Source organism: Cervus elaphus, chromosome 19 (genome assembly GCF_910594005.1).
Source record: "Cervus elaphus chromosome 19, mCerEla1.1, whole genome shotgun sequence".
In the NCBI taxonomy this organism is placed as follows: Eukaryota; Metazoa; Chordata; class Mammalia; order Artiodactyla; family Cervidae; genus Cervus; species Cervus elaphus.
This window is the reverse complement of record NC_057833.1, coordinates 90831434-90854661: the sequence shown is the minus strand read 5'-3', so window position 1 is coordinate 90854661 and position 23228 is coordinate 90831434. Positions and strand designations below refer to the sequence as shown.

At 35.0% G+C, this 23228-nt stretch overlaps 1 protein-coding gene across 2 annotated transcripts in view; it reads left to right on the top strand.

Annotated features, from left to right (window-relative positions):
* The window catches only part of ATR (ATR serine/threonine kinase), a 118352-nt gene that overhangs the window by 58373 nt on the left and 36751 nt on the right, over positions 1-23228 (top strand). For both annotated transcript variants that reach the window (XM_043875090.1, XM_043875089.1), the window contains exons 24-31: positions 3392-3507; positions 6171-6291; positions 7835-7972; positions 9591-9801; positions 12892-13070; positions 16734-16898; positions 17955-18046; positions 23071-23162. In XM_043875090.1, coding sequence (XP_043731025.1) covers positions 3392-3507; positions 6171-6291; positions 7835-7972; positions 9591-9801; positions 12892-13070; positions 16734-16898; positions 17955-18046; positions 23071-23162 — 1114 coding nt within the window. The remainder of the gene's footprint in view (positions 1-3391; positions 3508-6170; positions 6292-7834; positions 7973-9590; positions 9802-12891; positions 13071-16733; positions 16899-17954; positions 18047-23070; positions 23163-23228) is intronic.

Below are 23228 nucleotides of genomic sequence, written 5' to 3'. Positions count from 1 at the left end.
ATAGCTCTAATTCATTCTTTTCGGTGACTTTATATTCAATATAACATACTGTAATTTGTTTAAAAAACTTTATTTAAGATAAGTAGGTTCTGTTCAATATCTTGTTTTTACAAAAAAATTATTTAGAAAACGTATGTACAATTTCTGAGTATTTGAGTGAGTATATCAGTAATATAGATATCTTGAAATTAAAATCTCAGAGCAAATACAGAGCTTACATTTGATCAAAAAAGCTTCACCACTTTATACTCCCTTGACAAACCTGCCTTTAATTAAAATTTTAAATCTTTGCCACTGTGACAGACAAAATATGATATTGTTTCATATTAATTTATGCTTAATTATAAGAGCAGTATAACATCTTTTACATATTTATTGCTTTTTTGTGAATTTTCTCTAAATGATCTTTTCCCATTTTTCACTTGGTAATGGTCTATTTTTTTAATTGACCTTTTAAGACCTATTTGGATGTAGTGGAAATTAACCCTATGTCTTCCATACATGTAACAAACACTTTTCCAGTTTGATTTTCTTTGCCCCTTTTCATGATATTTTTTCAATTAAAATATTTTCTTATTTTGTTAGATATTCAGGTCTGAAATTCATGATTAGAGGCCTGAGTTAAAGATACAAATTGGAGGTGTTCATAGTTCGTAGTAGATATGGTATTTAAAACTGTGTTTCTGAGGAAGTATGTATAGGTAAAAAGGTTCTAGTAACTGAGACCTGGATAATGAGGAGTCACTGAGAAGAGGGAAAAAGTAAGAAAATGCAGAAGGAGCTACCAATAAGGTGGGAGAAGATGGCATTCTGGAAGACAAGAAAGTGTTTCAGAAAGTATGTCTGTGTGTGTGTTAGTTACTCAGTCATGTTGGACTCTCTGCAACCCCATGAACTGAAAGCTCACCAGGCTTCTCCATCCATGAAATTTTCCAGGCAAGAATACTGAGTGGGTTGCCATTTCCCACTCCAGGGGATCTTTCCAACCCAGGGATATGACCCAGGTCTCCCACAGTGCAGGCAGATTCTTTACTGTCTGAGCCACCAGGGAAGCCCCTTCAGAAGTATGGAGTGATCTGAATGCTGACCATATTCTATAGGTATAATAATTTCAGGACTAACAGTTGACCATTGGCTATAGTAACATAGAGATCATTGCTGTCCTTGAAAAAAGCAGTTTCAGTGTAGTTTAGAAAGCCTCATCAGAGTATTTTTAAGAACATGTGGGAGGAGAGGAATTAGAAGAATTACAGAAATGCTTTTGAAGAGTGTTGCTATCAAGGAGAGCAGAAGAATGAGATTGTAGCTAGGGAGGAAATATAGGTAAAGATGGAAAAAATGACAATGTGTTTACATGTGCTTGGGAACAGTTCAGCGAGGGGAGAATAGTGATGATATAGAAGAGAACTGATGTAACACTATTTTAACTAGGTAAAGAGATGTGGAATACAGTGTACAAGTGGGAAGAATAGCCTTAATTAAAAGCAAAAACAGTTCATCTTTAGTAACAAGAGAGGAAGTAGAGCATATAAGCACTGATGTGATATTGTCATGCTGGGGAGATATTAGCATGGAAGTTGTAGAGGTCTCTTGTGATTGCTTATTTTCTCAGTGAAATATGAAACAAGATGTACAACTGTAAGTATATTAGTGTTTTTTGTTTGTTTTTTCTTCCAACTTTGTAGAGATATAATTGACATACAGTACTGTATAAGTTTAAGGTGCATAGCATAATGATTTGACTTAGGTACATCATGAAATGATTATCACAAGTTTAATGAACATCCATTTATCTCATATAAATACAAAATTAAATTTTTAAAAAGTTAAATTTTTTTAGCACAAGGAATGTTTTCCCTTGTGATTAGAACTCAAATTTACCTTAACAGCTTTCATATATAACATATAGCAGTGTTAATTATATTTATCATGTTATACATTATATCTCTAATATTTATTTATAATGAGGTTTGTACCTTTTGATTTATCTAATTCTAAATATAAAGTACATATTCTGTTAGTGTTTATAATTGTTATTAATAGGAATATATCTGTTGCATATGGTCCTTTATAGTGGAATTGTAAAGAAAGAATAGTAGGTGATGAAAGATAATATCCTAACATTTGTCTTGTTTTAAAGATTGATATTAGAAAGGTTTTTTTCCTTCATCTATAAAATCCCACTTGTTTTATTTTCAGGAAAGTAAAATATAACCATTTCATTGCTGGATTTGACTAATAAATTGGTCTTTAACATTTGCATCTTATTTTCAGAATTTTAAGCTCAGTATGTTATATCTAGAATTTGAAATATCTTGAATTTTTGGACTATTTTGGATTTATAGTACTTTAATTAAAATTCAGAAACTAAGATCATGGCATCTGCTCCCATCACTTCATGGGAAATAGATGGGGAAACAGTGGAAACAGTGTCAGACTTTATTTTTTGGGGCTCCAAAATCCCTGCAGATGGTGACTGCAGCCATGAAGTTAAAAGACACTTACTCCTTGGAAGGAAACTTATGACCAACCTAGATAGCATATTAAAAAGCAGAGACATTACTTTGCCAACAAAGGTCCATCTAGTCAAGGCTATGGTTTTTCCAGTAGTCATGTATGGATATGAGAGTTGAACTGTGAAGAAAGCTGAGCACCGAAAAATTGATGCTTTTGGACTGTGGTGTCGGAGAAGACTCTTGAGAGTCCCTTGGACTGCAAGGAGGAGATCCAACCAGTCCATCCTAAAGGAGATCAGTCCTGGGTGTTCATTGGAAGGACTGATGCTGAAGCTCAAACTCCAGTACTTTGGCCACCTCATGCGAAGAGTTGACTCATTGGAAAAGACCCTGATGCTGGGAGGGACTGGGGGCAGGAGGAAAAGGGGATGACAGAGGATGAGATGGCTAGATGACATCACTGACTCGATGGACATGAATTTGAGTAAACTCCGGGAGTTGGTGATGGACAGGGAGGCTTGGCGTGCCACGATTCATGGGGTCGCAAAGAGTCGGACACGACTGAGCGACTGAAATGAGCTGAACTGAACTGAACTGAATTAAAATTCAGAAAAGGTCACACTCTAAAAATTCTGCAAGTATAGAAGATTCAAATTTTTTCCTCCAAATAACTCTTAGTCATTTTAGAACATGTTATATGTAGCATGCAAATTACATGTTCCATTATTGGTACTACCACAGCTTTGTGACCTTGAGTAAGTCACCTGAATGGTTTTAAGCATTGAGATAAATCTAAGCAAGTTCATAATTGCAAAATGTTATAATTTTATATATTTTTCTATGTATTTTTATAGCTGTAGTATGTAGAATGTTGGTGGATGTAAAGATGTATCTGTTTCATTGATGATTTACAACTGTAAAATATATATTTGTAGGAGTTACTTTCCATTTATGACTGCAGAGAGATGCAAACTGATGGCCCCGGTCACCAATTATGGAGGCGATTTCCTGAGCATGTTCGGGAAATACTGGAACCACATCTAAATACTAGGTCTGTAAACTCATTAATATTATTTTGATAGAATTGTTTTTAACTTTATAAAATAAATGTTACTTTTGATATAACTTTTTAGCATTAAAAGTGTTTTTAGTATGTTCTAATATTTTTTTCCACTATGATTTATGTTTATAATCTAGTCAAAATGAGAACAATCTGCTCATTGTTTAAATTCTATAACTTTGAATATTTAGACAAATTCATTGTAGCTGAAAGGATTATCTTTTAATTCAACTGTCAGTAGTACTTTGGAAAAAATCTACTTTAAATTGAGTATGAGTTGAAACTTTTGATGTGTATGTGCTAAGTCACTTCAGTTGTGTCCAACTCTTTGTGACCCTTTGGACTATAGCCTGCCAGGCTCGTCCGTGGGATTCTTCAGGCACGAATGCTGGAGTGGGTTGCCATGCCGTCCTCCAGGGGATCTTCCCTGACCAAGAGATTGAACTCGTGTTTCTTAAATCTCCTACATGGGAAGGCGGGTTCTTTACCACTAGTGCCATCTGGGAAGCCCTGTGAAAATATTTTCTTCTCCTTAAAAAAAAAAAAAAAATTTCTTACCTTTTTTTTTTTTTGCCATTTTAAAAACTTTGTTAGGATTGATTGAAGTCCATTAATTATTTTTAGTTAGAAACTTTAGTTTTAGGTAGTCTAAGTCCCAAAATTATTGGATATTTGACCTTGGATAAATTAGCTTTTGAATCCTAGTACAGTACCTAGGCACATAGTAAAATTCTTTATAAGAGCCCTTAAGTATGTATACTTATTTGCTACATACCTTTTAATATTTAGAAGCCTTTTAAACATCATTTTATTTCTTATGAATAGTACTATTTAAAGATATAGTTTATTAAGATAAAATAAAATTTGGTTTTTCTGTTTTGAGAACTCTATACTTCTCCATTTCTTTATCTGTATTTTATAGCACTTGTAGATGCTTAAGAGTTTCTGTGAACTAGATAGATAGATCTGTGAACTATGGTTCACAGTTGCCACAGAAATAATTTTAGGAGAAAATATCAGGATGTGACTTGACAGAGCCTTACTTGTTCCCCAGTATCCATAGTTTTCTAAGTTTAGCATAAAACCTGTAAAAATCATCCAGAGAATTATATTCATGATGGTTCAAAATAATGATGGTTAACTGAGAGACACTGGATTTTTCATTTTTTAGCAATTTATGATATAGTGAAATACATAATGTTTGCTGAGAACCTTGAGTGTAGGGCATTAATTATATTTGTCATTTCCAAACCTTATACTGGTGATTAAAAAGGAACCCACTCACCTCAATAATTGCTGTATACATGTGTAAGATGAGACCTGTTTGAACAGGTTTAAATGTTAGTGCTGAGGAGCAAATAGAAAGAATCATGTTGAAGTTATATAAGAGAGAGAAGTGATAATTGATAAAATAAGGCTCCAAGGAGCATCCAGAATACTAGCCATATATCTCATGGGTGATTAAAGGAAGTGAAGTCTCTTTCTTTGTAATAGGGGAAGATAAAGTGATGGATAGAACTTATTTACAAATTTAACTGTGGGGTTGTGTTAATGGTTTCTTTTTTCTCCATGAAGTAAGAAGTATAAGAGATAAGATTATTGGCTGAAAGTAGCAGTTCAGTGGTAATAGGTCATGTAAGGAGAATAATGATCATTTGAAATAGCCACTGTGGAAAACAGAAGAGAGAGCTGATAAGGAATATATAGGATTTCTGGGCAGCATAGAAGTCCATTGAGGTTGAAAACTAAGACATGTAGTAGTACTGATCTCATAAGCAATTTCATGATGTTTCCTCTGTCAGTGCAGTGGCCTTGATATCATTTCAGTGCAGGCAAGCATTTAGACTGATTGAAGATTTGAAGCTTGGTGGATGGCTCCATCTGGTAAAGACAGTGTGGCAGTGGAGTGTATAGAGGATATTACCAAGAGAATGCTTGAAGTGAAGGACCATAGAAACCAAGCTGGTTAGGAAAAGAAGTAAATGAAAAGGAGGTATTATAGATTAGAAGAGTTTAGCAGAATCAAGAGACAGAAGATCTCAGTGAGAGAGAACAGATGTGTCAGTAACTGGGTGAAAGAACTGGAACTTTGGGAAACTGTGGCTGTAAAGTGGGGTCTAAATAGTACATTTTGGAAGTGAAGAAGTTTCTCTGTTTTGGCAAGGGAGTCCTGAAAAAGAAGTAGAGGAGAAGGTCATTGAGAAGTTTTCAGTTTGACTAGATGGTCCAACCAGACATTGAAGTCACTCAGGATGATAAGACTTGGGGAGGAAAGAAAATGCTGAGCAATCTGCTAAATTTATCAGTGAGTTGGTTAGAAGTCCATGATGAGTAGAGTATAGTATATATATGTGGATGACTTGAACCTCAAAGGAACAGATCTTTTTTGTTCCAGGGTGGGGTTGGAAGCATCTGAAAGGAGCATTGAGGAAGGGAAGAAGCAGACTCAAATACTTTGATGTGCTTGGAGAGTTCAAGAATGACCTATCACCCCATCACTAAGAAGTCTTTAGGGAAAGTGGTGTCTAGTCAGATTTCAGTAAAGGCAAGGCTGTATTAGGGTAGTCAGCAAAAGAGTTGATATAATTCCTTATACTAAAGTTCTAGACAGATGGATATATATTAATTTTTTATAAACAATTTTTAAATTACAGATATAAGAGTTCTCAGAAATCAACAGATTGGTCTGGAGTAAAGAAGCCAATTTTCTTAAGTAAATTAGGTAATAATTTTGCGGAATGGTCAGCGTCTTGGGCAGGTTATCTTATAACAAAGGTAAGAGAGCCTTGTCTAGAATTTAACTGAATAGAAATTGTAAAGGAAATGAGAACATTTATCTGAATGCATAGCACACACAGTAGGTACTGAAAAGTGGTAGAAATTTTTGTAGAAAACGTTTACTAATAGAGAGTTTCTCTTTGTAACAGTTTCTGAGTAAGAAGGAAGTTTTCTAATCAAGCAAATAATTGTGTTCTTAGTGTGTTTATAAAATGTCTATTACATTACATCCTATCATTTTATGTTTTAAATAATATTGTTTAAAAGAATATAAATGCCTTATCAGACTGTTTTATATAAATAAAAAGATTTCTTAGGTAATAAAAAGATATATTATCCCTCGGTGGCCATTTCTAAAAGAGCATACATCATGTGAACTTCCTCCAAAATAAAAGTAATGTGAATGTGAAAGTTGTTCAGTCATATCTGACTCTCTGTGACCCCATGGACTATCCCGTCCATGGAATTCTCCAGGTCAGAATACTGGAGTGGGTAGCCTTTCCCTTCTCCAGGGGCTCTTCCCAACAGAGGGATCAAACCCAGGTCTCCTGTATTGCAGGTAGATTCTTTACCAGCTGAGCCACCAGGGAAACCCAAATAAAAGTAAAGGTTTTTTAAAAATGAAATTTCATGGAAAAATAGAGATATGTCCCTGATATTTTCGTTAATATGAAATTTTTACATATCTGACAGAAAAAAGGTACCTTTGTGTTCCCCCAAAATGTTTAATGTGTATTTAAATTTCACAACTTTTGTTGTTTATTCATATTTCTATTAGTGTTTTAAAGCATTATAATAAATTATATCTGATAATTTCAATAAAGTTTTTCTCTTTTTTAGTGAATATACTGAAAATATAATATGTGAAATGTTAAATTAATACTATTAAATTAATTACTTTCAGCTGTGGAATATTTTATTTAGCTGTATTTAGTTTTTTTTTTTTAGTGAAGGATTTGTATTTGAAGAAGGAAAAACCTTTAAACTTTTATAGGAGAACATTAATGCTGGTAAATTGAGGGTTGGATCATACCAATAAAATTTGACTCTAACACCAAGTAATGTAAACTTTATTTCTTTTATTTTCTTTCCTATAGTTAATCATTGTTGATTACTTAATAAAAATGTGGTCTTGTGTGTAATTTGCTGGCCCAGGAAATACTTTCTGGTTACTTTCCTCATCTATTTGTTCAGGGAATAAATATACTAAATTTAATGTAGCTAAGTAAAAGAATGTAATTAGCAAAGTTAATCTGTAACAAAACGTGATGCATTTTAAAATGAAGTCTAGGGGGGAAAGACCATTTTTGCTGAGATAGTTGGCAGCCTAAGTAGCTATGTTGCTCTTGTAGGGGTCTCAGCAGTTTAGACACTTGACCAGAGGGATGGTGAGCTAAATCCTCCCTACTTGAGTGCCTTTCTTCATAGGAGAATACCTACTCTACAGTGATAGACTAGCTCACATGTTGTGTTTTGGTGTTAATCAAAAGAATAAAATGTACAAAACTACTCACTGTCTCTAAACCATTGGAGTTTATAGGTTCGGCATGATCTTGCCAGTAAAATCTTCACCTGCTGTAGCATTATGATGAAGCATGATTTCAAGGTGACCATCTATCTTCTTCCACATATTTTAGTATATGTTTTGTTGGGGTGTAATCAAGAAGATCAACAAGAGGTGAGATACATCATTTTATTTGGTTTCTGTTTGTACAAACATTTGGGAAATGTAGTTAGTATTAAAAAGGCTATGTATTAGTTGGAAATGTAGATCAATGTATGCTATGTAATGACATATCTAAACACTTACAAAATCCTTTTTTAAACTTTTATTTATCAAAGAGTTGTTTAATGCCTAGTTCATACCCTTTGCCTATTTGGGGTTGTGTATGCGTGTGCCTTTGTGGATAATCAGTAGGAGTTTGATACGTATTCTGGATACCAATTTGTGCCAGTCGTGTCGTAGAAAATTTTTTTCCAGTTTATGGTTTTCTTTTTAACCTTTGCTTATATCTTTTGCCATGAGAAATTTTAAATATAAATGCCAAATTTGTATATCTTTTATAACTTTTTAATGTTAAGCCTTTTATGCGGTGCCTTCTCTTATCCAGTGTCATGAACATATTTTCTTTTGATTTTTTTTGTTTGTACATGCCCTTCAATTACTCTGAAATGATTTCTGCAGATACTGTATTTATTTTTGTGACTCTCTTTTTTTGTTTTTTGTTTTGTTTGTTTTAATAGGAACTCTGCTTTATTTTCTTAAATATTAACTAATATACTAAGCATTTGGCACGAATCCAAAATATGACAAAAGTCACGATTAACTTTTTATTTCAAATATATCATTTTAGTTTAAAAGGCCTTAAGAGGCTTGCAGGTTCAAGCTTGACAGATTTCCTACTGTCAAAACCAAGAAACCTTAGAAAATGAGAAGAAGGGCACTCTGTGCCCTTTTGATCTGATTCAGTAAGGCAACAAAGCAACTTTGCAGAGTGATTTTGTTTTGCTTTAGAATTGGTGTGTCATTACAGAGCATGGTCTGTAATTCCATTTTATTGATGAGGAAATTAAGACACAGAGAGGTTAAATGACATGGAAACACAGACTCTTTGAGTACAAGGGACCTTAGAATTAACACAGATCAGATTTTGGAGGCAAAAAAGTTTTGCTTTGAGAAAAGGGCCCACCTTAATTAAGAAAATCAAACTGCAGGCTAGTACCCTAACTTCTCATGACTGCCTCCCTTGAACCTCTGTATATTCAGTGCTTAAGTGCTCCACGATATTGTCACTCTATTTACACCTTATCATATGCTACCTTGTATTGTTCATGTGTGTACATCATGTGTACACACAAGGGGGCTTCCTTGGAGCAGAACCCATAGCTGGAGAATGTCTGAATCCTACCACAGGGCTTTGCACATGAATATCTACTTGCCTGTTTGACAGTGACATCCTAGAAACTGCCACAGTGAGCAGCGGGCTTTCCTTTTGTTTGAAGTGTCTGTTTGCGGATAAAGCACAAAAAAGACATCATAATCTCTCACAGGCGCTTGGATAGTCTCAACCATCTTGGCCAAGTCTATTTTTGTGACTCTTTTACAGTATATTTTGTCTTCAGAGAAGCATTTTATTGGTTTAATTTTAATGAGAAAGATAATTTATTATTAATCCATCATGGATTTTTTTTTTCTTTTGAAAATTATTCCCTTAAAATGGTCAACCTTATATATCAGGTAATAGTAAAATGGTATTATGTAGATAAATCATTAACCATAAAATGGTTCTTCTTAGGTTTATGCAGAAATTATGGCAGTTCTAAAGCATGATGATCATCATACCTTAAGTACCCAAGACAGTGCATCTGATCTGTGTCAACTCAGTACACAGACTGTGTTCTCCATGCTTGACCATCTCACACAGTGGGCAAGGCACAAGTTTCAGGCACTGAATGCTGAAAAATTTGCACAAGGCAAATCAAGTAGAGAGAAGGTGGACTCTGTGGGTAAGTCATAAGTTCTGTATACTTCCTTCTCTTTATTATTAACCAGTTAGCTCCTTCCTATATCAATTCTATAATTTAAGCATAAGATTTTAAAAGACCTATATTTTCTTGCATGCCTTTTACCCCTGTCTCCCCAGGAGATGGCCTTGTCTGAGAAAAGGTGGTTACTTTATAGTAAGAAAGCCTCTCTTTAAACTCTTACTCTCAGTTCCTTAAGCAAAACATATACCTAATTTTTCTTTGCATAAAATAAGGTTTATATTATCTCCCCTAGAAGATTGAGGATTAAGTGGGTTGATGATTATATATACTAAATTGTAAAGTGTGAAATAAATGCTAGGTTAATGTTGTTATTAACCCACTCCTCACTGTTAACTCATTTATTCCATGTTCCCTCAATGTGTGTATACATTGTATGTATACGTATATGTGTATGTATATAAGTGTTCTTTATCTTTTTTTACTTATGAGATACTCTTTATAGTCATTTTCACATTTAAGTTTTACATTTCAAAGGTTCTACTTTCATTCATTTCATGACCTATTTTTTTTTTATTCATTTCACTTATTTTATTCTTTTTTTCCCTGTCCCTGGTAGTGTTTGGTATCCAGCAGCCTCTCCAAATATGCTTAGTATGGGGAGGGGGGAGGGAGAGGGGTTCAGGGCAGGGTGACACGTACACCCATGGCTGATTCATGTCAATATATGGCAAAAACCACCACAATGTTGTAAAGTAATTAGCCTCCAATTAAAATTAATTAATAATAAAAGGAATTAGTAATATTGTTAATCTGTACTGCTATGTACTTATCTACCCCGTATTGTTTGTAAACAAATCCTAGGTATCATTATTTCATGTATAATATTTGAGAGTGTAGCTCGAAAAGATAAGGACTCTTTGCAAATATGATACCTAAAAAAACTGGTCATTATCCCTTAATATCAAATATCCAGTTTCCGAAGTTCTAATTATCTCATGAATGTCATATTTTTAAATAATTTGTTTGAATTAATTTACAAACAATATTCACACTTTACAGATTCATTCAGTTCAGCATTGTTATATCTTTTGAGTCTGAAGATTCTCTCCAAGATGGAGGGGATAAATGTATACATATAGCTAATTCACTTTGTTGTACAGCAGAAACTAACACAACATTGTAAAGCAATTATATACAATTAAAAAAACACCAATACAAAAAAATAAAATACAGATTCTCTCGCCAAAAAAAAAAAAAATATGGTTAGTATATATTACAACACTAATACCCTGTTACACCTGCTAACATGCTATTTTTTTCCCTTTGATATTACAACTCCCACTAAGGTGACTAAAAGAGGAATCTCATTAGAGTCTAAAATGATACTTTCCCCTATGATATAAGCATTTGGTAAGATTTTGATGAATTACATTCTTCAGACATTAATAGATACACTTAAATGTCTTTAAACTTTTGTACTTTTCATTCTTGTGGCAAATGGGTAAAGTATATGATCATTCTGCTTCTCTGTACTTCAGCCATTTTAGTGAGAAAACATGATTTTCCCCCAAAGCTTTGAGACTAATTGGAAAAACTGACTAAGACCCTTAAAGAGGCCTTTACTTAAGTTCTCCACTTGTGAGCATCTCCTTCTCGTTCCTCTATCAGTGGAAACACGTACATTCCTGTTAAACACAATAGTTATTGTTAAGCTATTGTTATTGTTAAGCTATTAACAATTGTTAAACTATTGTTAAGCACAATAGTTTATTTTTTTTAGGATATTTTGGACTGACAAATAATTATCTTTTTAGGGGAATGTTTTTCTCTACAATATGACTTTTTTTTCTCTACAACATATTGATATGTTTTATGTTAACTCTACAATTAAATGTTTGTTTTCTGTTTCTGCATGTGAAAATGGTACATAAAAACCAAACACAAACTGTTATCATTTCTTACTAACATTGTAATGAAAATTCTAGCTTTTAAGAGTAACATTTGTAATGTTTCAAAAGTACAATACCTTTAACATTTCTCATAATTTGAAATGAATTACAAATTTTGATGGAAGTAAGAAACTTATTTTAAATATAATTTCATTTAAATTTACTATCTGGATTATGAAATTTGTTTTCTGTTTTCTACATGCTGTTATGAGTCATTATTAAAAGCTATGGCTTTTAAATAAGACTTCTTAAACTAGCTAGTCCAGATGTTTCTCAGTTAGGTCTTTTCTTAGATTCTTTTAAAAAAAATTTCCATTTTAAAGTATTTGTGATTTTACTTGAAAGGCACTTTTACTTTCTATTTCCAGCTTAATAGTTAATGTTGTAGATATAGCAACACAGGAAAGAAATAGATTGTTAATAAAGAATTCTAAACTTTAAAAAGAAAGCTATTTCCATAATTCTGCTTTTTCCCAACTCATATTTTATCAGTTTTTATAGTTATTAATAATAAATAACTCATCTTTGTATCTTTTGTGCATGTGTGCTAAGTCACATCAGTCGTATCCAACTCTGTGCGACTCTCTGGACTGCAGCCTGCCAGGCTCTTCTGTCCATGGGATTCTGCAGGCAAGAATGCTGTAGTGGGTTGCCTTGCCCTCCTCCAGGGGATCTTCCCACCACAGGGATCGAACCTGCATCTCTTACGTCTAATCTGCATTGGCAGGAGGATTCTTTGCACGCTAGATCTTTTGCATCATCTTTATATATCCTCAACATTTAATGTGAATTTACATTTAATCCTTACAACCTTTAAGGAAAGCAAAACAGATGCTAGTATTTATAGGAAAGTGTGTGTGTTAGTTGCTCAGTCGTGACTGATTCTTTGCAACACCATGGACTTTAGCTCCCCAGGCTCCTCTGTCCATAGAAACAGAAGTCCAAATAAGTTAAATGACTGTTTAAAGTAAGGTAAGTAATAATTGCTGTTGGAGCAAGAGTCCTCTGAGCAGTCATCTTGCTCGTAGTTACATTCTAAATAAGATACACTGGTACATGTAGATTAATTTATTTCATAAAATAAAATAAATTTAAATGTATATGTTTAAAATTTTATCTTCTAAGTTTTTAATTACTCAATTATCTTTTTATGATCTAGTGTCTACTGTGGATTATGAAGACTATCAGAGTGTAACTCGTTTTCTAGATCTCATACCTCAGGATACTCTGGCAGTAGCATCCTTTCGCTCCAAAGCATACACACGAGCTGTAATGCACTTTGAATCATTTATTACAGAAAAGAAGCAAAACATTCAAGAGCATCTTGGATTTTTACAGGTTTGAAATTAGTATAGTGAACTTAATAATAATGTTTAATATTGCTAGTCTTTTATGTTTAGATTGTTCATTTTATTGGTTTAGATGATAATACTATGATTGTGTATAGAAGAAAAGAAAGTTAGGACCAGTAGGGTAATACAGTGAATTAAATAAGAGGCCAAGATTGGTGGGCTTCTTTTCAGGTTGAAAAGCAGAATGCTGTGAGAGAACTGGAAAATAAGTAGCTTGTAGTCTTTTGGTGACAGTCTCTCCTGTCTTTGTTTGCCTCCTTGTCTAGCATTAGTCTCTTCTTAATTGTTAAAGTCATTCCTTTATTAGGGCATTCAGCTCCCATGTCTTTCTCCCTCTGTATTGTATTCACCTTGTAAGACTCCAATCCTGAATAAACTTACCCATGTGTTTTCCCATTGTTTGCGTGTAAGCAGCTGAACATCACTAGAGAAAAATCACACAGTGAATATTTAACTGGTTTTCCTTTACATTCATAATCTCAAACTTCCGCAGAACTCTTTAACACTGCCTTAAGTCTATGTGTCTCTAGTTAAGACTACTTTCCCTCTCTTCATGATGACTATTTCTTACCTTCTCTTCATGTCTCTTCTCACTTCACTTACTCTCAATTGATGACCTTGCTTTATTGTTCATTAGGAAAATAGAAGCCAAATCTACCAAATCTGAAAATTCATTGGATTCTGCACCACATTCTTTTTCTTCTCTATTCTGTTCCTAAGGAAGAATCCCTTCCTGCCAAAATTCAGTTCTCCTACTTTTATTTTTTATTTCAAGTATTTGACTCCTTCAGATATTCCTTCTTTCTCCAGTATGATTAACTTTTCTTTCTCAACCAGAGTACATAGAGTATATAGACATGTTCTGGTATCACCTATTTTAATTTTTTGGTAATTCCCTTGAAAAGATCTTACAGTATCTTTTTTCAGATACCTCCCAACTTTCTGTTTCCCTCCATAGCCAGTTTTTAAAAGAATTGCCCATCTTCTCTATAGACCTTGGTTTCTTATTTACTCTTTGCCCATTCCAATAAGAGTTCTTTCTCCATTCAACTGACTCTATTCTTGCTAAGAAAATCACTGACATATATATATATATATATATATATATATATATATATATATATATACACACTATTATGTATAAAATAGACAACTAATGAGAAACTTTTCATACTGTTCATGGGATGAAGCACAAGCTGGAATCAAGGTTGCCTGGACAAATATCAGTAACCTCAGATATGCAGATGACACCACCCTTATGGCAGAAAGTGAAGAAGGACTAAAGAGCCTCTTGATGAAAGTGATAGAGGAGAGGGGAAAAAGCTGGCTTAAAACTCAACATTCAGAAAACTAAGATCATGGCATCTGGTCCATCACTTCATGGCAAATAGATGGGGAAACAATGGAAACAGTGAGACACTTTATTTTTTGGGACTCCAAAATCACTGCAGATGGTGACTGCAGCCATGAAATTAAAAGACATTTGCTCCTTGGAAAAAAGCTATGACCAACCTAGACAGCATATTGCTCCTTGGAAGAAAAGCTATGACCAACCTAGATAGCATATTAAAAAGCAGTGACGTTCCTTTGTCAAGAAACATCCATCTAGTCAAAGCTATGGTTTTTCCAATAGTCATGTATGGATATGAGAGTTGGGCTACAAAGAAAGCTGAGCACTGAAGAATTGATGCTTTTGAACTGTGGTATTGGAGAAGACTCTTGAGAGTCCCTTGGACTGCAAAGAGATACAACCAGTCAATCTGAAAGAAATCAGCCCTGAATATTCATTGGAAGGACTGATGCTGAAGCTGAAACTCCAATATTTTGGGTACCTGATGCAAAGAACTGACTCATTGGAAAAGACCCTGATGCTGGGAAAGATTGAAGGTGGGAGGAGAAGGGGATGACAGAGGATGAGATGGATGGCATCACTGACACGATGGATATGAGTTTGACTAGGCTCTGGGAGTTGGTGATGGACAGGGAAGCCTGGTGTGCGGCAGTCATGGGGTGGCAAAGAGTCGGACACAACTGAGCGACTCAACTGAACTGAATGAGAACCTGTATAGCACAGAAAACTGTACTCAATACTCTGCTCTGTGGTGACCTAAATGGGAAAGAAATCTTAAAAAGAGGGGATATGTGTATATGGTTAGCTGATTCATTACTCTGCTGACAAACGTCTGTATAGTCAAGGTTATGGTCTTCTCCATGGTCACATACTGTTGTGAGAGCTGGACCATAAAGAAGCCAGAGAGCCAGAGAATTGGTACCTTCAAACTGTGGTGCTGGAGAAGATTCCTATGGGTCTGTTGGACAGCAAGGAGATCAAACCAGTCAATATTAAAGGAAATCAACCCTAAATACTCATTGAAAGGACTGATGCTGAAGCTGAAACTCCAGTACTTTGGTCACCTGATATGAAGAACTGACTCAATGGAAAAGACCCTGATGCTGGAAAAGATTGAGGGCAGAAGAAGAGGGCTTCAGAGGATGAGATGGTTGGATGGCATCACCAATGCAACAGACACGAATTTAGGCAAACTGCAGAAGATGGTGAGGGACAGGGAAACCTGGCGTGCTACAGTCCCTGCGTTTGCAGAGTTATACACGGCTGGGTGACTGAACAACAACGACATAGCTGATTCACTTTGTTGCACAACGGAAACTAACACAACGTTGTAAAGCAACTATTCACCAATAAAAGTTTAAAAAGAGAGAAAATTGGTGGCCTCCATGTTGCCAAATAATAAATACCTCCCAGTCCTCATTTTCTTAACCTCATGGGATCATTTGACCACTCCTTTATTAAGATATTTTCTTTTCTCCCACAACTTCTGGGATACCACATATTCTAGGTTTCTTCAAGCTAGTCTCCTCTCAGTTTCATTTGCTAGTTCTTCCTCATCTATAAATATAGAAGTACTCTAGTGTCCTCTTTTCTCTCCCTCTGTTCATTTCATAAATCATTTCATCCTTTCCCCTGCCATCTTTGTGCTAACTGGTCCCAAATTTTTATCTTCAGCCTGAATATCTCCTTTGAACCCAGATTTAGTGTCTTGTGTTTCTTGTTATTCAGTCTCTAGGTCGTGTCCAACTCTTTGTGACCCCATGGACTGCAGCACAACAGGCTCACTTGTCCTTCCCAGTATCTCAGAGTTGGCTCAAATTCATGTCCATTGAGTCAGTGATGCTATCTAACCATCTCATCTACTGTTGCCCCCTTCTCTTTTTGCCTTCAGTCTTTCCAAGCATCAGTGTGTTTCTTGAAAGTATGTTAATGCCAATATATTAAATTCTTGTTTAAAATATTTTTAAATTTTAGAGTGTAACTTATAGACTATACTCAACAGAATTTATTATAGATTGGATTTTTACAAGAGTTCAAGACCTTGAGAGTCTTTACAGTTCTCATTGTCACTAGCAGTTACTAGTAGAGATTTGTATTTAAGTGGAATACGGGTATATTTAAGCGGAACAGAATGACTTAAAATAAGTTTGCAGTTTTAATGTGAATCTACCCTGAAACAAATATTTATTGCTGCTTTGAGGAAAAAAATGCTTATATGCTTTTTTACATGAACGGGTGGTTTTATTTCTAGTTGTGTCTTTTTTCTTATTTCATTGTTTCTTTAATGATTGAACAAAGAAATTATATGCTGCTATGCATGAACCAGATGGAGTGGCTGGAGTAAGCGCAATTCGAAAGGCGGAACCATCTCTGAAAGAACAGATCCTTGAACATGAAAGCATCGGCTTACTGAGGGATGCCACTGCTTGTTATGACAGGGCTATTCAGTTAGAACCAGACGAGGTAAGAAAAGAAATGAAAGGCAACATAATAAAAAGAACTGTGAACTAGAATCTCTGGAAACCTTAATTTCAGTACTGTCTCTACCAGTGTCACTCTGTGTCTGGAAAATATTTAACCATCTCTGAACTTGAGTTTCCTGATTGATAAAATTATAGACATGTTAGATGATCTCAAAGATCCTTTCCAGTACCAAATTTCTATGACCTTACAAATCCCCCAAATGAATGAGATTTATTGTGGAATATACTTGGTTTTAAGCTGTATGTTCAGTTACTCTGAAATTAATGTAATTTTGCTTTACTATTAAAAGTATAAGATTTGCATCAATTTTTAATAATAATAGTGATTCTCTATAGCATAAGAAAATTTTTCAGATTACACATGCCCCATCACCATCTGGGAGTCTCTGAGATGACCCCTTAGTATCACTGAGCTACAGTTACTAATGGGGGCATGTCATGTTTCTCATGTATATTAGAACAGGAAAGAGGTTTAGAATCATTGGTTTACAATATTGGCTTAGAATCTCTCTAATCTTAGGTATTCCTTTTTTGTCATAATTGGCCTGTTCTTTTTCTCAGAAGTTCAGTGTATAGGGCCTTTATTTTTCACAATCTTGTTCTCAATTTTAAAGACTACTTCATAATCCTATTTAACTTTTCAGTTTCTATAGCCTAAAATCTATATTAATAATATTGTAACCTTTGAGTTTAATTTTTACATGAGAAATGACAGTCTTTAAACGAAGTATTAAGAAATACTGTTACTTTTATATTTGTTCTGAGCCAAAAATTAGACCTTATCTGGGAAAAATAATAAATTCAATCTGAGATATTTTTTAGGTTGTCTGAATTAAAAAAAAAAAACAATTCAGATGTGTATAGGACGTCGGCAGAGGACTCTGCCATATAGCCGAGCAAGTCACTTGTTAAACTAAGAAAGGTAGGCTCAGTGAAGAAGATAGCATTTTCTAAGGACTAGAAGTTTAAACACTTTTTGGTTCCTAAGATGTATTTGAAGTAATAATTGCTATTTTAAATACTTTTAAATTTCCAGATCATTCACTATCATGGTGTTGTGAAGTCCATGTTAGGTCTTGGTCAACTGTCTACTGTAATCACTCAGGTGAATGGAGTGCATGCTAACAGGTAATGCTTTTTTTTTTCCCCCCCCCCAGGTAATGCTTTTTAAAAGAATTTTTTTTTTGTATTTTTTTGAAATGGGAAATTTTAAATTGACTGATTGGGTTGAAATAATGTTTACTAAAGTAATGAAATCTTTTCTGTTTTCATGGTTTTGGACATAAGCACCAAAAAATATTTTGTCCTACTCTCTCTCTTGTAAGTCAGTCTAGCACTTAACAGCTTATCTTTTGTGCAAAGAATCATCTTTGAATTAAATTTGCTTTATGACAGGAACCTGCCTGTCTTTACCTACTATGGGTGAAGTTCATATTCATACTTCCAAAGGGTATCTAAGCTCTGCCTACATAATCAGCACCAGTTATTTTATGTGTTGGAGAGAGGGAAATTTTGTGACTGAATTAAAGAATACCACTCGAAAATTTAGGGGTTGTTTTCCCTTAAAAGACTAATAAAAATGAAAACAACCTTCCTTTCCTAAAGAAAATAGGTTTCTTATGGCAAACCAAATGATATCCCCCAAAAAGTGCTTATATGTGGCAAAGATTAAGTCGTGCATGTTTCTTTTAATATAAAGAATAATTAGGAAGGTTGGTTTTGCTTTTGAAACTTCCTTGGCTCTGCCAGCTGAAAGCCTTTTTCCTTAATATGTTTGCCAGACCCCAAATGACTTTTCAGGGCAGTGTTCAGTTCAGTTCAGTTCAGTTCAGTCACTCAGTCATGTCCGACTCTTTGCGACCCCATGAACCTCAGCACGCCAGGCCTCCCTGTCCATCACCAACTCCCGGAGTTACCCAAACCCATGTCCATTGAGTTGGTGATGCCATCCAACCATCTCATCCTCTGTCGTCCCCTTCTCCTTCTGCCCTCAATCTTTCCCAGCATTGGGGTCTTTTCAAATGCGTCAGCTCTTCGCAACAGGTGGCCAAAGTATTGGAGTTTCAGCTTCAACATCAGTCCTTCCATTGAACACCCAGGACTGATCTCCTTTAGGAGGACTGGTTGGATATCCTTGCAGTCCAAGGGACTCTCAAGAGTCTTCTCCAACACCATAGTTCAAAAGCATCAATTCTTTGGCGCTCAGCTTTCTTCATAGTCTAACCCTCACATCCATACATGACTACTGGAAAAACCATAGCCTTGACTATATGGATGTTTCTTGACAAAGTAATGTCTCTGCTTTTTAATATGCTGTCTAGGTTGGTCATAACTTTCCTTCCAAGGAGTAAACGTCTTTTAATTTCATGGCTGCAATCACCATCTGCAGTGCTTTTGGAGCCCCCAAAAATAAAGTCAGCCACTGTTTTCCCATCTGTTTGCCATGAAGTGACAGAACCAGATGCCATGATGTAGTTTTCTGAATGTTGAGCTTTAAGCCAACTTTTTCACTCTCCTCCTTCACCTTCATCAAAAGACTCTCTAGTTCTTCTTTGCTTTCTGCCATAAGGGTGGTGTCATCTGCATATCTGATATTTCTCCAGGCAATCTTAATTCCAGCTTGTGTTTCTTCCAGCCCAGCATTTCTCATGATGTACTCTGCATATAAGTTAAATAAGTAGGGTGACAATATACAGCCCTTACACTCCTTTTCCTATTTGGAACCAGTCTGTTGTTCCATGTCCAGTTCTAACTGTTACTTCCTGACCTGCATATAGGTTTCTCAAGAGGCAGATCAGGTGGTCTGGTATTCCCATCTCTTTCAGAATTTTCCACAGTTTGTTGTGATCCACACAGTCAAAGGCTTTGGCATAGTCAATAATGCAGAAATAGATGTTTTTCTGGAACTCTCTTGCTTTTTCAGTGATCCAGTGGATGTTGGCAATTTGATCTCTGGTTCCTCTGCCTTTTCTGAAACCAGCTTGAACATCTGGAAGTTTTCATGGTTCACGTATTGCTGAAGCCTGGCTTGAAGAATTTTGGGCATTACTTTACTAGCGTGTGAGATGAGTGCAACTGTGCGGTAGTTTGAGCATTCTCTGGCATTGCCTTTCTTAAGGATTGGAATGAAAACTGACCTTTTCCAGTCCTGTGGCCACTGCTGAGTTTTCCAAATTTGCTGGCATATTGAGTGCAGGACTTTCACAGCATCATCTTGTAGGGTTTGAAATAGCTTAACTGGAATTCCATCACTTCCACTAGCTTTGTTCTTAATGATTCTTCCTAAGGCCCATTTGACTTCACATTCCAGGATGTCTGGCTCTAGGTGAGTGTCCGGACAGTGATATCTGGTCAAACGGATGGGATCATCTTACTTTACCAAAGAGCACAGGCCACTGTTTTTAGTTAGTTCATGCAGTACTTCTAAATACAGGTTCTATAAATTCCAAACTATGATTTTAGAGACCACTGTTCTACAGTGTCTGAGAGCAGAGAAACTCAGTCTTAGTTATGTGGTTTCAAAGTAGTGGAATTTATAAAATGATGGGGGAAAAAAGCTTTATAGAAGCAGGGAAAGATTGGATATATGTTTTAGATTTGTTTCTCCAGATTATTTGAGAGACCTGATGAATAAAAGGGTTTCAGGAATTTGGGAAAGTTTGTCATGGCTCAAACAGTGTGTCTTAATTCCTTATGATGCACACTGCATGCTCTTCTTTTTGGATCTGGGGCACATAGAGCCTACTGATCATTGGGCTGTGAAAAGGCAAGCTTCAGTATTCAACGAAGGATACTATGTTACTGGTGCAAGTGGTCATTGAGGGGATGTGTTTTTCTTGGGGAGAATACTTGCATTTAAACAAATATTACTCCAAAATTATTGACTGTGCTTAAAGTACACAGTCTTTTCTGTTTTTAAATTTTGTATTGGAGTATAGCAGATTAACAATGTTAAAGCAGATTAATTAACATTGTTAATTAATGTTAACATTGTTAATTAACAATGAAACAAGAGTTTCAGGTAGACAGCACAGCCATGCTTATTATACCTGTATCCATTCTCCCCCAAACTCCCTTCTCATCCAGTCTTCCATATAACATTGAGCTGTGTTCCCTTGTTGTACAGTAAGTCCTTTGTTGGTTATCCATTTTAAATACAGCAGTACATAGTCATCTTTTTAATGCATTTATGGAAGTAGGTTATCACAGCCTGATCCTTATGGCCATTTGCTACAGTACTTGGTGTGACCCTCTGGGTTAAGGTCATGGCATCTAGTTCCATCACTTCATGGCAGATAAAAGGGGAAGAAGTGGAAGCATTGACAATTTTATTTTCTTGGGCTCCAGAATCACTGCAGATGGTGACTGCAACCATGGAATTAAAAGACACTTGCTTCATGCAATTAAAGCTAGGACAAACCTAGATAGCATATTAAAAAGCAGAGACATCACTTTGCTGACAAAGGTCCATATAGTCAAAGCTATTCCAATAGACATGTATGAATGTGAGAGTTGAACCATAAAGAAGACTGAGAGCTGAAGAATTGATAATTTCAGATTGTGTTGCTGGAGAAGACACTTGAAAGTCCCTCGCACTGCAAGATCAAACCTGTCAATCCTAAAGGAAATCAGTCCTGAATATTCATTGGAAGGACTGATGCTAAAGCTGAAGCTCCAGTACTTTGGCCACCCGATGTGAAGAGCTGACTTACTGAAAAAGACCCTGATGCTCAGAGGGATTGAAGGCAGGAGGAGAAGGGGATGATAGAGGACGAAATGGTTGGGTGGCATCACTAACTCAATGTACTTGAGTTTGAGCAAACTCTGGGAGATGGTGGAGGACAGAGGAGCCTCATGTGCTACAGTCCATGGGGTTGCAAAGAGTTGGACATGGTTTAGTGACTGAATGAAAACAGTCCCCTCTGGAGAGCAGCTCTTGCTAATTCTACTCAGATTTAGATCCTAAAATTTTTGAAACTTCAGCATGTTGTAATAAACTTGTGAAGTTATTCAAAGTTGGATTTTTGAAAGTTATATTTCTGTTGTGTTTCTTTTAGCTTTGTTCTAAATCATTTTTGGTGGTATTCAGAAATTAGAAAATATTCAGTATTTATGCTGCTACTTTATATTTTTTTAAAATAATTAATTGATTCATTTGTTATGCTTTCTTTATGTATTTTTACCACAGAAAGAACAAAGAGGGCTTTTAAGGGCATTGATCCCAGCCTGTCTGAATCTGTTACCTTATTTATAATATGGGGATATGGGTACATTTTGGTATGATTAGCTAATTAAATGGAAAAATGTGCCTGGCCTAAGGTCTAACATATAGCAGGTATTCACATAATATGACTTAATAAAGAAGAAACATGGGGAAAATGTAGCTTCTTCTATACAGTCATGATCTAAATATCACTAGCCATCTTAGTATCACATAAGTAGGATGCTTAGAAAAAATAGTAACCTATATCATACTGCTTTTACAAACCCCAATTTTAAAGTAACTGAAAATAATTTAAGAATAGAGAAGTATTTTAGGTAGCTAATTTTGTATCTTTTTTTATACTATTGACACATAATGTGTAACTTGGTTATGCCCTTACTGAGTGTCCTGTGTTCCCTAATGCTCAATCCACACCACCAGTTTCTATGTTTTTGTCTTAAATTTAGTTCAAAATCCCAGGTTATTAGAATTACTTAGCTGTGATACATATATGTTCAGTTGGCTCTTTTTCCTCCATGCTCTTTGTTAACGTTAAACCTGCAGCTAATCGTACAACTGTTCTTTGTAATTATCCAGGCATTAATTCTGATTTAATATATGGCAAATTTGTCAAAAATGATATTTTTAAATGGCCCTATCAGAAGTAATTATTGAAAATAATTGAATTATTGAAATTGTAATTCAATTTCAATTGTAATTATTGAAAATTTCAATTGTAATTGCTGTAAAATACAATTTCAATTGTAATTATTGAAAAAATATTTTTGGGGACTGGAAAGATTAAAATTGGGATTGTTGCAGATAGAAATTAATTATTTTATACTTAAGTACAAAATATAATAAATAGAGTATCTAAACCAATGAAAAGTCCGTAAATACCACCTTATATTTAAATAAATGTTTAATTGATATGGATTTCTTTTAATAGGTCTGAATGGACAGATGAATTAAACACATACAGGGTGGAAGCAGCTTGGAAATTGTCACAGTGGGATTTAGTAGAAAACTATTTGGCAGAAGGTACAATTACTTTTTAAAAAATAACCAGTTTTAATATGACATAAATATTCAGACCTAAGTAGTGAA